This window comes from Pongo pygmaeus, chromosome 12, assembly GCF_028885625.2.
Source record: "Pongo pygmaeus isolate AG05252 chromosome 12, NHGRI_mPonPyg2-v2.0_pri, whole genome shotgun sequence".
Taxonomy (NCBI): domain Eukaryota; kingdom Metazoa; phylum Chordata; class Mammalia; order Primates; family Hominidae; genus Pongo; species Pongo pygmaeus.
In genome coordinates, this window is record NC_072385.2 from 123,386,901 (window position 1) to 123,400,964 (window position 14,064).

General features: G+C 41.2%; 1 protein-coding gene across 2 annotated transcripts in view; it reads left to right on the top strand.

Moving 5' to 3' along the window:
• The window catches only part of NOL10 (nucleolar protein 10), a 117,591-nt gene that overhangs the window by 33,172 nt on the left and 70,355 nt on the right, over nt 1–14,064 (top strand). For both annotated transcript variants that reach the window (XM_063648970.1, XM_054476307.2), the window contains 2 exons: nt 2,893–2,959; nt 13,016–13,068. In XM_063648970.1, coding sequence (XP_063505040.1) covers nt 2,893–2,959; nt 13,016–13,068 — 120 coding nt within the window. The remainder of the gene's footprint in view (nt 1–2,892; nt 2,960–13,015; nt 13,069–14,064) is intronic.

The window sequence follows — 14,064 nt, forward strand, 5'->3', positions numbered from 1 at the left end:
AGATATTGAGATTCCCTCACAGACGTAGGAAAAGTCTTAAGAGCTACTAATTATCCTTCCATGCATGTTGGTATTATTACATATCTCGAATTCATACTTTTCCTTTTTTTTTTTTTTTTTTTGAGACAGAGTTTTGCTCTGTCGCCCAGGCTGGAGGGCAGTGCCATGATCTCAGCTCACTGTAACCTCCGCCTCCGGGTTTCAAGCAATTCTTGTGCCTTAGCCTCAGAGTAGCTGTGATTACAGGTGTGCGCCACCATGCCCAGCTAATTTTTGTATTTTTAGTAGCGATGGGGTTTCATCATGTTGGCCAGTCTGGTCTTGAACTCCTGGCCTCAAATGATCCGCCTGCCTTGACCTCCTAAAGTGCTAGGATTACAGGCAAGAGCCACCTCACCTGGCCTTAAAAGCTATATTTCTTAAGAATATTTTGATAGTCGTTCTCCTCAGCTCTAAATGTCATTTGAAATGTAACAAAATCCTACATTGCTGGTTTTAATCTGTCTTCTGCTTTTCATTTTTCGTTTTAAAACCTAAGTATTTTGAGAGAATAGTAAAAAGTTGATCAAATAAATGGGAAAAATGCATTCAGTATAGCTATGTTTTTAAGAGTTCTTTGCATTTAATTCATTAGAAACTTAGCATTTTTAGTTTAAAAACAGATCACTTTTAAAAAATTCCTATTTGTGATGAAGTTGGGTGGACGGTGCATCAGCGTGAGCAGTTTGTGCCTAAGCACAAGTGCCCGTCTATTCCATGGGGGCTGCCTGTGCTCAGGCACACATGCTACAGGCAGCCCCTCGCAGTTCAGCTGCCTGTTGAGTCTCTGGCTTTCTGGGCTGTTACTTTGGTTTTTTAAATTTCATTTTGTTAATTCCTGAAGTATGGATCTTACTTGGCTTCTTTTCCTTTTTTCTCTGGATCTGTCCTGGAGACCAGAAGTGTGTTCTACATCCCTGAGGCCCTCACCTAATTCATAGGTTCTGGTGACTTTGTTTATGTTACAGAGAACATAAAGAAAAAGACAGGCTTTCAGTCTTTCTAAATTCTTGGAAGAATTGCCCTGATGATTGCCCAGGAAGTGTCTATGCTGTCTGCTTTGTTGGCTTTGAGTTTGAAGGATTTTGAGGGCTTTTTTAAGGAAGATTCATGATCTTAGACCAGAACTTTCTCTGCTCTTTTTCTGTCAATTCAAACTAATTGACATTAAAACAATGTTTATTTTTAGTACTACAAATGCATATGTTTTTTTCTTAAAAATTCATAAAACACTGGTAAAGTAGAAGTTATTTATCCTTGACCTGGCTTTCATCCAACCAAAGGGAAAGACTGTTAGCAATCTGGATGTATCTTTCCAGACCCTTTAACTTCTGCATAGTTTCCATCGTGTGGATTATTATCACCTTTGACACCTTTTTGTCGTTGTTGTTCCGTGCCATTATAATTCCTTTCCCTTTGCTTCCTGGTTTCCCCTCTTTTCCTTCCTCTTTCAGTAGGAACTTGAGAAGAACAGGAGGTAGCTGTGTGAATTTGACTGTTAGTCTTGGGTTAGGACTTGGCCGTGTTCTTTATCAGACACAAACCATCTTGTCTGTGCTCTAACACTGCTCTTTTTCGCCGTGGGCACTCGGTCCATCCTAGTGTCAGACTTCTCATAATGAGTTACAAATGCAAGAGCTGGCAGAAATTTTCAACATCACTTCTTGAAATCATCACACTGTAATTGCTACAGTAAATTTTATTTTGGCATTTTTTTTTTGTTTCTTATGACTAAAGACTTCCTCTTGACTAACACCCACATTACTTGGTTTTGCCTGACTTGCTTACCTTGTTTATCTTTCTCATCACCTTTTTCCACACCCACCTTCTTAGCATCTTTTTCTTTTACTTTCCTTCTCTTAATTTTTAAAAGATAAAACACTTTTCCCCCGACACTTAAAATAGAAATGGTTTAGCCCTAACTACATAGTAACTAACACTTAAGTATTTGTAGGATTTCATTTTGTATTTCATATCCATTGTCTCACTTGATCCTCCTGGAAACCTTGCGGTGCAGGCATGGCAGTGTTGTCCTCATTTTCCATGCTGGCCATCTCTCTCCTCTGATTGGTTTTTCTTTTCTTTTCCTTTCTTTCCTTTTCTTTCCTTTCCTTTCTTTTCTTTCCTTTCTTCCTTCCTTCCTTTCTTTCTTTTCTTTCCTTTCTTTTCTTCCTTTCTTTCTGTTTTTTTTTTGGACGGATTCTCACTCTGTTGCCCCAGGCTGGAGTGCAGTGGTGCTATCTTGGCTGACTACAACCTCCACCTCCTGGGTTCAAGCAGTTCTGCCTCAGCCTCCCTAGTAGCTGGGATTACAGGTGCAGGCTACGATGCCCGGCTAATTTTTGTATTTTTAGTAGAGTCGGGGTTTCACCATGTTGGTCAGACTGGTCTTAAACTCCTGACCTCAAGTGATCTACATGCCTCAGCCTCCCAAAGTGCTGGTATTACAGGTGTGAGCCACTGCTCCCAGCCGTCTTCTGATTTCTTTCAATACAAGTTAAGCTGGGTACACTTCACAGATAATGAGAGATTTTTTTTTTAAAGTTGATGCATAATTCAAACTTCATCTTTTCTTGCCATGTTGGCATTATCTTTAAAATGTTGTAATTTTTCTTTTTTTTGGACAGGTCACTTCTCCTCCTTAGGCCTGTTTCTTCATCTATAAAATGGGATTTTTTGATAAATTGATAAGATAAATTCTCTAAGATTTTTAAGAATTTAAATTTTGTATTTGAATTAGGCTATTTTATTTCTTTACATAGGAGTAGATGGTTGAGTTACAGCTTCAGTTTGACATTGCCAAAGTTGTTGTTCTTTAACTTTTAATAATTCGTTTTTGCTTGCTATTTTCAGGGAAAAATATTTACTTCCTTGGAGCCAGAGCATGACCTTAATGATGTTTGTCTCTACCCCAACTCAGGTATGCATTCTGTAGTGAACATTCAGTGAGACAAATAAAAAGCCTATACTTTTTTAGGTTTTAAACCCCTTTTATTTCTTAAGATAGAATTTGGCTTTGTCAGCACAATTCTTGGATATTTAACTTACTTAGAAGAATTAAGAGCAGGAAGTGGTGTGGATGATTCAGAAAATGGCGCTCTTAATGACTCAGTGCTCAGCCCGCCCAGCTGTTAGTGGAACGTGGCAACAGCATACAGGTAGAAGGCAGGGGAAGTGCTGTTTTAGTGTGCTCTTTAGCTCTTTTATGTGATTAGTAATAGTGTGTGGAAATTCAGGGCAGAGATTTGGAGAAAGCTAGATTGCCTGATAATACACAGATGGCTCATGAAGCCATAGGTTTTGTAAATTCTAAGTTGTATGCTATTCAGCAATTTACATGTTAGGTTTCAAAATTTAACAATGCATTCAAGGCAAATCTGTGAAGAATTTCAGAATATGGGAGAAAAATGAGAATAGTTTCTACTCTGAGGGCAGAGGTACCCAGATCATCCTGATAGACGGAAGTAAGGCAGAGCGTGAGAAATCCTATCACGTTTGTGCAAAGAGTACTTTGACAGCTTGCTGGAGAGAGAGAGCTTTTACCCTGAGCACCGAGAGCAGAGCAGTGAGAAGATTTTGCTTTGCATTGAGCTGGAGTGCCAAGTGAGATTTGGTTAGGTGGAGTTGGGGGGCTGAGGTGATTCTCATGGGAGAGCAGTCCAAGATGACCAAAAATGATGGGCACAGAGGACTCGGTTGGGGTGGGGAGGAGTGTCGTGTGCCTGAGCTGTGGTGGCTCTGGGAAGGCTGAAGTGGGAGGCAGAGAGTGGCGGGTGGTGGAGGGTTGGGCATGTTGTGCTAAATGTCTTGGGCTCCGTGTGCTGTCAGAGAGGACTTGTTCCGACTGTGCTTTGAGAGGCAGGTCTACCCACTGTGCAAAGGGTAGATTACTTTTGAACAAAAGTGCCTCGGAAGTAACATATTCTGAGCTGAGATGGGGAGCACAGGTGAGAGAGCAAGTTTGGAAAGATTATGGCTTCTTTTTCTAACGTGTGAGGATTAGGAGGTGACAGGACAGTGGCAGTATCTGGCACTATCTGGCTTCCCATCAAAATCATCTGCACAGCTTTAAAGGTACAGCTCCCTTGACCTTATACTAGGTGTACTTACTCATAGTGTCTATGGAGAGGGCTTAGAAATGTGTTTTTTTTGTTTTTTTTGTTTTTTTTTTTTGAGTTGGAATCTCGCTCTGTCACCCAGGCTGGAGTGCAGTGGCACGATCTCTGCTCGTTGCAACCTCTTCTCCTGGGTTCAAGCGATTCTCATGCCTCAGCCTCCCGAGTAGATGGGACTACAGGCACGCACCACCGCGCCTGGCTGATTTTTATATTTTTAGTAGAAACGGGGTTTCACCATGTTGGCCAGGCTGGTCTTAAACTCCTGACCGCGAGTGATCCGCCTGCCTCCACTTCCCAAAATGCTGAGATTACAGATGTGAGCCACCGTGCCTGGCCAGAAACGTGTATTTTTAACATACTTCCCAATGGATTCTTAGGCAGCAAGCTCTGAACTGATCCGCAGACTTGTGCTTGGGAGGCATGTCTGGCGTCCAATAGAAAATGTGGTCTTGGGGTAAGCAGGTCTGTAGATAGAAAGTTTTGCGATTATCCCAGAAGTGGTGGGAATGAATGAGATTACTGATAGGGAAAGCTGGGAGTGAGATAAGAAGTGAGCAGGAGCTGGTTCATTTGGGAGAATGAGGGGGAGGAGCCAGCTGAGAAACTGGGTAGGAATGGACAGAATGACAGTGCCAGGCCCCACAGTTTTTGAAGTATGGAAGAGATTCAGTGGGCATTGCTTAGCAACGACTAAGGATTACAGAAGTTGGGGCAGGAAGGAAAGAACTAGATTGATTGCATGCTGCTGTTAATCAATTGGATGACGGATGCTATAATACAAACTTATTTAATCTTTTATAACTGTGTAGTCAGTGGTCCATGGCTTTTTTTTTTTCTTTTTTCTTTCTTTCTGTTTTTTTCTTACCTCTTAAGGGGTCAGAAAAATTGGGTAATTCATTCAGGGTTGGTCACCCAGCTGGTGTGTGGCAGAGCCTCAATTAGAACCCAGCCTTCCTGATTCTGGCGCCCATGCTGTTTTTTCTTTTTTCTTTTCTTTTCTTTTTTTTTTTTGAGACAGAGTCTCCCTCTGTTCCCCAGGCTGGAATGCAGTGGCGCAATTTCAGCTCACGGCAACCTCCCCCTCCCGGATTCAAGCGATTCTCCTGCCTCAGCCTCCTGAGTAGCTGGGATTACAGGCACATGCCACCATGCCCAGCTAATATTTGTATTTTTAGTAGAGACAGGATTTCATCATGTTGGTCAGGCTGATCTCGAACTCCTGACCTGGTGATCTGCCCACCTCAGCCTCCCTAGGTGCTGGGATTACAGGTGTGAGCCACTGTGCCCAGCCGCCCATACTGTTTCTAATTGCACATTGCTCTCCCAAGAAAGATGAGAAACCCTGGACTTTATAATTTGCATTTCATCTGTGATAGTTGAGAGAATTTTATTATAATCATAGGAGTAAAGTGAAATTCTAGTGAGTTCAGGAATAGATTGCAGCTGAGGATGCTGGGTCCTAGTTAGGGTATTGAAATGACCTACACCAGGGTCTGGGCTAAGTAGGTAAGTGAGTAAACCGGGTGGAGCTGAGATTGGGGCAAGGGTGACGAGCAGGGATAGTGCGACTGGGGGAGTGACAGTTTGAAGGGCACAGAGAGTGGGGAGAGAAAGAGTCTCACCTTGGGCTGTACAGTTTGGTAGCCACTAGCCACTCATGGGCATTGACATGTACTGTGAATATAAAATATACATTGGATTTAAAAGACATTCTATGAAAAAAGGATGTAAAATAGATCATTAATAATTTTCTATTAATTACGTGTTGAAATGAAAATATTTTAGACATGTTGGATTAGTAAAATATATTAAAATTAATTTTACCATTTTTTAAAATGTGGCTACTAAAAATTTTAAAATCACATATGTGGTTCACATGCTCTTTCCATTGGACATTGCTGGTCTAAACTGGGAGAGCTTCAACCTTGAGGATGCTGGTAAGGTTTAATAGTGCTTGCGCCTGGCCCAGTGTAGCGGGGATTGTTGAGACTGGTAGGCTGCCTCAGTTTTTCCATTGTAACCAAGAATATAGAAGCCCAAAGAGACACCTGCTGAAATGAGTGCCAATCTGTTGGCCCCTGCAGGCTGTGTGCCTAAACAGCTTCTCCAGGAGGCAGGGCTAGAGGGTGGACTCTTGTGGGCAACTTGATTTCTCAGGTCAGTTTTTGTGCATCTCTTCCCCCACCTTTAATGGCTGTAAAGATCTATTAACCCACAAAGTGTGTGAGTACTTGGCAAAGAAGACTCTTTCTGAGAAATACTCAGGCTCAGACTATTGAGGAACCCATTCTTGAAATTCCACCACTGATGACAGTGGTTGGAATCACAAGGACAAGGAGAGAAGGGAGGCTGATGTTAGCAGTGCGTGTTGTTACCCAGGTGACTGCTGAGGAAGAGACTTAAAATGGATTAAGAGGGTGCTGATAATTCAACCACGCATCTCTGGAATACTGATTTTATTTTTTCGCCTGGTCTGTATTTATTTATTTTTTCAGAGACAGGGTTTCACTTTGTCACCTAAGCTGGAGTGTAGTGGCACAATTATAGCTGACTGCAGCCTTGAACCCCTGGGCTCGAGCAATCCTGCCTAGGCCTCCTGAGTAGCTGAGGCTACAGATGCGCACCATCACGCCGGCTCTCCCCTGGCCCCACGATAAAAATTTAAATGATTTGTCATTTAAAATGGCATAAAAATTGTAAAAATAAGCGTGCTTTTAAATGAAATTTAAAAGTGTTTCTCTCTGGGAAAAACACCTAGAACACTTATTTAATGAAGATTATTGTGGCCTAGCACAGTGGCTCACGCCTATAATCCCATCATGCCTATAATCCTGAGGCAGGAGGATCACTTGAGGCCAGGAGTTCAAGACCAGCCTTGTCAACACAGCAAGACCCTGTCTCTACTAAAAATAAAAAAAATTAGCAGGAAGCAGTGGCACATGCCTGTAGTCCCAGATACTCTGAGGGCTGAAGCAGGAGGATCGCTTGAGCCCAGGAGTTTGAGTTTATAGTGAGCTGTGATCTTGAAACTAACTGTACTCCTGCCTGGGTGACAAAGCAAGACCTAAAAAAAAAAAATTATGTTGATAACATTTTAATTGTAGAAGCATTTATAGCACAGTGATTTTAATAGTTACTTACTAAAGTAATATTTATGAAGAAATGTTTGACAGTTTGGTCAGAAAACATTCTTAATGAGTAGCATTTTAAAAAGTCTATTTGGCAAACAGACCTATAGGCCAAATCCAGTCTACCACTTGGTAATTTGCAGCCTTTGAGTTCAGAATGGGTTTTACATTTTTAAATGGTTGGAAAAAAAAAAATCTAAGAAGAGTAATATTTTATGACATGGAAATTCAAATTTTTGTGACTGAAATTCAGATTTCAGTGTCTTTCAGCATAAAGTTTTATGTGAACACAGCCACCCTTGTTTGTTTATGCATTGTCCATGTGGCTTTTGCAGCACTGTGGCAGAGGTGAGTAGTTTTAACGGTGACCAGGTGGGCTGCAAAGCCTAAAGTGTTTACTGCCTGGCCCTTTACGGAGACAGTTTGCTGACCCCTGGTCCATATTACTAATATAAACAAAAATGGTCATTTTATCCACAGTATTTAATTATGAAGAATTTCAGGCCAGGCGCACTGGCTCATGCCTGTAGTCCTAGTACTTTGGTAGGCCGAGGCGTGCAGATCACTTGAGGTCAGGAGTTCGAGACTAGCCTGGCCAACATGGTGAAACCCCGTCTCTACCAAAAATACAAACTTAGCTGAGCGTGGTGGCAGGTGCTTGTAATCGCAGCTACTCAGGAGGCTGAGGCAGGAGAATTGCTTGAAACCAGGAGGCGGAGGTTGCAGTGAGCTGAGATCATGCCACTGCTCTCCAGCCTGAGCGACAGAGCAAGACTTTGTCTCAAAAAAAAAAAAAAAAAAAAAATTCAAACATACAGAAAAGTTGAAAAACTGGTAGAATGAACATCTTTATATTCTCTCCTCAATGTTTGTTATTGTTATCTTCACCATAATTGATTTATTTATCTCTGTGCTTCTGTGATTGTTCTGGTTTCTTTGTGGAATCACTCGAAAGCCAGCTGCAGACATGGTGGCACTCACCTGCACCGAGGGTGGCATTGATCTCCTCAATATCATTGAAATTATTAGGTCCCTTATTGTGCCTAATAAAAATGGCAGCCCTTTTCTAATGTTTTCTTACATCCAATCCATTTTCAGGTTTTCCTGATTGTTCCCCATACGCACTTTTTTAGTTAGGTGTGGGTTTTTTTTTTGTTTTTTGTGTTTTTTTGAACTAGGATATAATTGAGGTTGTGTGTTACATTTAGCTGTTGTATATCTTTAGTTTCTTTCAATCCAGAATAGTCCCCCACATCTTTTTCTTCTCTTCTCCATGACGTTGACTTTTCAAAGATCAGGCCAGTGGTCTCAGAATATCCCTCATCCTCGATTTATGTAATTTTTTTTTCTCATGATGTTGTTTAACTTGATCCTCTACCCTGTATTTTTTCTAAAATAGAAGTGAAGTCTAAAGACTTAATTAAGTTTAGATTAAATTTGGGGCAAGAGTAATGTGCAGGCTGCTGGGGTCTCCAGATCTTCGCAGTATCGGAGAGGGGTAAGGTTGATCCCATTGTTAAGTGATGTCGTCATTACAAAGTACAGTTTCTTGCAAACCAGCAATTTTAAGCATGATGTTTTGGACAAAGGAATGACTGTTACTATCTAATAACTCGTAAGAGGTTAATCAAGAGTAGAAAAGCTAGCCAAATAATTTATTTCATGAGAGAGCAGGCAGAACAAGACCCGTAGGCGCCCCTTCTTTGTGGCTTGGATCTGAGTGTGGCGGGTGCATGCGCTCCGCTTTTCCTTGCTTTCCCACACCTTTTCCTCCCGCTCTACTCTTTGTGTCTGGTGCTTAATCATTGTGGGCTTAATCATAGTTTAGAAAAGCTGAAACTGTCTTTCTTTTTTCTTTTCACTTACTCATTTTGGAGTAATTGAAGCATAATCATGATTATGGTTTTGTAATATTTTTCTTATACCAAGGCTGCTCAGTATATTGGGAAATGGTTCTGCCTTCCTGCCTTGTTCAGGGCCCTGCTCCTATGGCTCATCGGCCACCTGTACAGTGAGCAGCTGCTCCATGCTGGTCGGGGCACTTGAAGAGACAGCACGGCTCTATGACTTGGGTGTGCATCAGATTCACGACATGGGGAGCTTGTAAAGCTTACGTGTGTCTTGAGTCCCACTCCAGACCTGTGGAATCAGCATCGGTAGTTTCAGAACCAACCATTGGTGGAGAGAAAAGAACATGGGCACTGGGCTCAAGAAAGACCCAATTCAGGCTTAATAGTGGTAGAAATTACCTAACCTCAGGATTCTCACCTGCCTTACAGGCCTGTACTGATAAATGTGAAATAGCCTTTTCTTCCGTCAGGGCCCTCTAAATACATGGAAAACTGTTGGAGCCATCTATGAATATCTTTGGTGCCTTGTGTAGTAAACTCAAATGCCCCATACTTTCATCTGAGGTTCTATATAGGGCAGGAGCGCCCCTGCCAGTCCTCTTTGGCAGTTCTATGTGCACAGCCTGTCTCCTCTGAGCTGTTCAATGCGGTGACTGATGCCATGTTTTTGCGCAGCGCTTCCCAACATGTGTGGTGAAGGATCAGGATTTTGGGTTTTTTTGTTTCAAAGTTTCTAATCCACTGCACATTGATACGTCTGTAAAATACAATACAAATGAATTACTAGGAAAATGATCACACATTTGGGTGTCACTGCAGTGTTGAATTGCACGTTTCTAAATGCTTCTTTTCAGTTTCTGCACTGATTTCCTGGCCTGATAACAGTTTGCAGTCTGTCCCTGGGGACACACTTTGAGCAGCTGTAGAGCACTGTGTTTGTGTTGTGAGCTTCAGTGAGTCCTTTAGTCCCCAGAGCACATGCAGATGAGTACTGATTCATTCATGTTTCTGGGCGGGGTACTCTTTTGTCAAATTCTCTTTTATTGTATTATTACAGTATACAGTGCACTGCATACTATACACTATAGCATACTGGTTCATATTAGAAATGTGTTCTTTTGACTCTAGGTGCTGATATCTTTTCCTTCCTTTAAAAATGTATAGTTTTATTGTGGATAAACTGCATTAAAATAAATTTAAAGGAAAAAAGTCCTCAATGCCACAATCTCTTTACACGTGCTATTACGTACTATTACTGTCTTGATGGGTGAAACCATATTAATCCTGTGTTCATATGTTTTAAGTTGTCCTCACGCTGTACTTACAGTTATCTTTTGCTTTTCAGTTTGACAGTATATTAAACACGTCTTTCACGTTGCCATGTGGTATTCATACTGACTTTTTTTTAATGGTTTCTTACTTGATCATGCAAGAGGTCTTTTAATTTTATCTTGGTTGATGAAGTGTCAGAGTCCCATGTTATGGAGCCTTGGAATTGGCAGACTGTCAGCGGCTCTACGTACTAGCTATGTGGTGGCCCTGAGAAGGGAGGTAACTTGCTGAGAATGTGACTTGCCTGGCGCGGGGCTCATGCTCTTCTCTTCTCCTGCCTTGATCATCTTAATTTCTGCTGAACTAAGGCTTTCTTTCACGAGTTTATTTTTCTGTTTCTGCCTGTTAGAAGCTGCTCATATTCTTTGGGCTCCATGATGTTCTTTTTCTCATTCATAATTGCTTTCAGCCCTGACCCTCCTCACTTGAGTTTGGTAGTAGACCTGCTTGTATCATTAGCCATATATGGTTATGTGAGATCCTCCTCCATTTTTAGAAAACTGTCTAGCTGTGTCCAGTCTGAATTTTTTTGTGTGATTACATTAGAGCCCTTTCCATGGTTTGTTTGGTAGGTGTCGTTGTATTTCATTGTGGAATGTTCATTGTTGAGTGTTCAGAGTTGAGCCAGTGGAGAAGGCTTAGGAGAAGTCTTCATTAGGAACCTTCCTTTTGGTTGTAAAGATGTGGCTTCTGTCTCCAGAATTTCTTGAATTATGTCCAAAGGCTCCTGGAGATCTTTCAGCAGTGCTGTTAGTGGAGACCTAGGAAGCACAATCAGTAGAGGCTGTTTCTGTCCATCATGACCTCAGTGAATATTGTTTGGAAGGACAGAAAAAGTGCTAAGATGAAAGATTCTACAGGAGTTACAAGCTATGAAAAACAGCTCCGATTTTGTTTTAGTTTAATTTAGACATTATTCTTGCTTTTTTAGACTTCATTAGGTGCTTTTAGATGTTTTTACAGGGTGTCTGTGTGTGTGTGTGTGTGTGTGTGTGTGTCTGTGTGTTTTGTGTGCATATATTTTTGGTGACCTGTTGGTCCCAGGTCAGGGCTAGCTCACACTTCTGAGTTATAGGCAAGATGTGGTTTTGGAAAGATAGTATTGAGGCCGGGTGCGGTGGCTCACCCCTGGAATCCCAGCACGTTGGGAGGCCGAGGCGGGCGGATCATGAGGTCAGGAGATCAAGACTGTCCTGGCTAACACGGTGAAACCCCCTCTCTACTAAAAATACAAAAAATTAGCCGGGCGTGGTGGTGGGCGCCTGTAGTCCCAGCTACTCGGGAGGCTGAGGCAGGAGAATGACGTGAACCCAGGAGGTGGAGCTTGCAGCGAGCCGAGACTGCGCCACTGCACTCCAGCCTGGGCAACAGAGTAAGACTCTGTCTCAAAAAAAAAAAAAAGATAGTATTGAGTTCCTGCTTGAGTGGTAATTGACTCTATTCACTCAGCATCTCATTTCTGTAATAGAGTCAAATATCATCACTTTTACAAACTTTTGTGTTAATAAAAGGAAAGGCAGCAAAAAATATTTTTAAAAACAGAATCTAATCATTGCCCTTAACATTTGGTATATTCATTTATCATTATGTGATCTGATAATCTAAATGTCTTCCCTCTGTGGATTCCTCTTGTATCTTACAAATAGATTTTTAAAATGAATTATTATTTGGCTGATCTGTAGAAGTCTTTATTTAAAAACAGGCGCTCTTGAGTTTGACTTTAGCTTTAACATTCTCTCACGACTGGGGCATCAGTCCCTCTGAGCTTTATTTTCTGATCAATAAAATAGGGCTGATGATATATCTTCTTTTAGAGGGTTGTTGTATGTTCACTAAGATAATATATGTGAAAGTGCCTAGATGATTATGAAGGACTAGTCAAAGGCTTGCTGGTTTCAGTTTTATTTAAAGTGCAGCGGTCCGGAGCAGGGGATCTGAGGAGTTTTGATGTTTGCATATTGCCATGTTGGAGCTGCTTCAAAACACTTGGGGAAGGAGTATGTTGCAAAAATGGCAGAGAAAAGGGAACAAAACTGAGACATTTGAATACTTTGATACTAAGTAGTTTAGTGCCAAATAATAATGTATTTATAGGTTGCTCCTGGGGTTATAGAGAATCCTTTATTGAATGCTGGAAAGTTATCTCTTTCTTCAGTTTTGCTTTCTTATATGCTAATCCCAAGGAGACTCAATTATTAACCACCCTGTTGGTTCAGTCTGTTATAATTCCCTGTGAAGGAGTGACTGTGCTGTAGTCAGGGCTGTTAGAGTCCCTCTAGGACTTTCTGGTGTAGACTATAACAAAATGTAGACATTCTGTTTTGCAGTCAGTTTTGTAAAAGTTAGGAATTTGCAAAGCAAATTTGTTCTGGAAAATTTGAATTTGTTTTGCAAAAGTTAGGAATTTGCTGTGACATTTTGTGGGAAATACTATACTTTGGTTCACTGACTAACAGAAGTTCCTCAGGCATTTCAGAATGGAAACCAAATAGAAAAGGGTACTTTCTTTTTCGTATGTGTTGACCTTTTTCATTGTGTTTATTTTTAGGCATGCTTCTGACGGCCAATGAAACCCCCAAGATGGGCATCTATTACATTCCAGTAAGTAATACGAACAGGAGTTTCAGTAAAAATAGGACAAGCAAAGATGCTTTTTATTATTTATTTAATTTTTTGAGACGGAGTCTGGCGATCACCGATGCTGGGGTGCAGTGGCGCAGCCTCAGCCCACTGCAACCTCTGCCTCCTGGGTTCAAGTGATTCTCCTACCTCAGCCTCCTGTAGCTGGGATTACAGGTGTGCACTACCACACCCGGCTAATTTTTGTATTTTTAGTAGAGACGGGGTTTTGCCGTGTTGGCTGGGGTGGTCTTGAACTCCTGACCTCAAGTGATCCTCCTGCCTGGGCCTCCCAAAGTGCTGGGATTACAGGTGTGAGCCACCACTCCCGGCCAAAGATACTTTTTAAATTGGATGTATTGAGGAACCTGGGTCTAAATGTGGCTGTGTACATTAGACACAGTGGACTCACTTGTGGGTTGGATTTGCTTTCTGGAGCCAGTCAATTCATGCTCAAACATTCTTTTATGGGAACTGTTTAATATCATGTTAGAATAGACATTATAAATTAGTATTTATTCTTCTGATTTACATTTATTTTTTGTTTCCAAGTATTTCAGAATCTTAAACTTTCAGCTGTTAGTGATCTGGAGGTCTAATTCTAAAAAGTCTATTACTCTCCAAGTCATCTCACTATAGTTTGTTTCTTTTAAAAATAAGTTACGTATATAAATTATCATAGATCATTCTGATCAGGGATGACATGTGGTTTGCAAAAAAAACCTTTTTTTCCCGTCCTTAAATAATTCTTCTCTTAAGTAGCCAGAAGCTCCCCACCCTTCCCTTTAAGTTTATAGTAGAAACGAAACAAGGAAATACAATTTCATAAGCAGAAAAACACATAGTATAAAGTTGGCATTAGATTACTTTATACTCAGCAGACATCTCCCTTACCTGAGATTTGAGAAGAGAGTGGAGTGAGGGGTACTGAAGATCAGAATCTGAGGGAGGTGAACTCTCTATAACCACTATCATCTT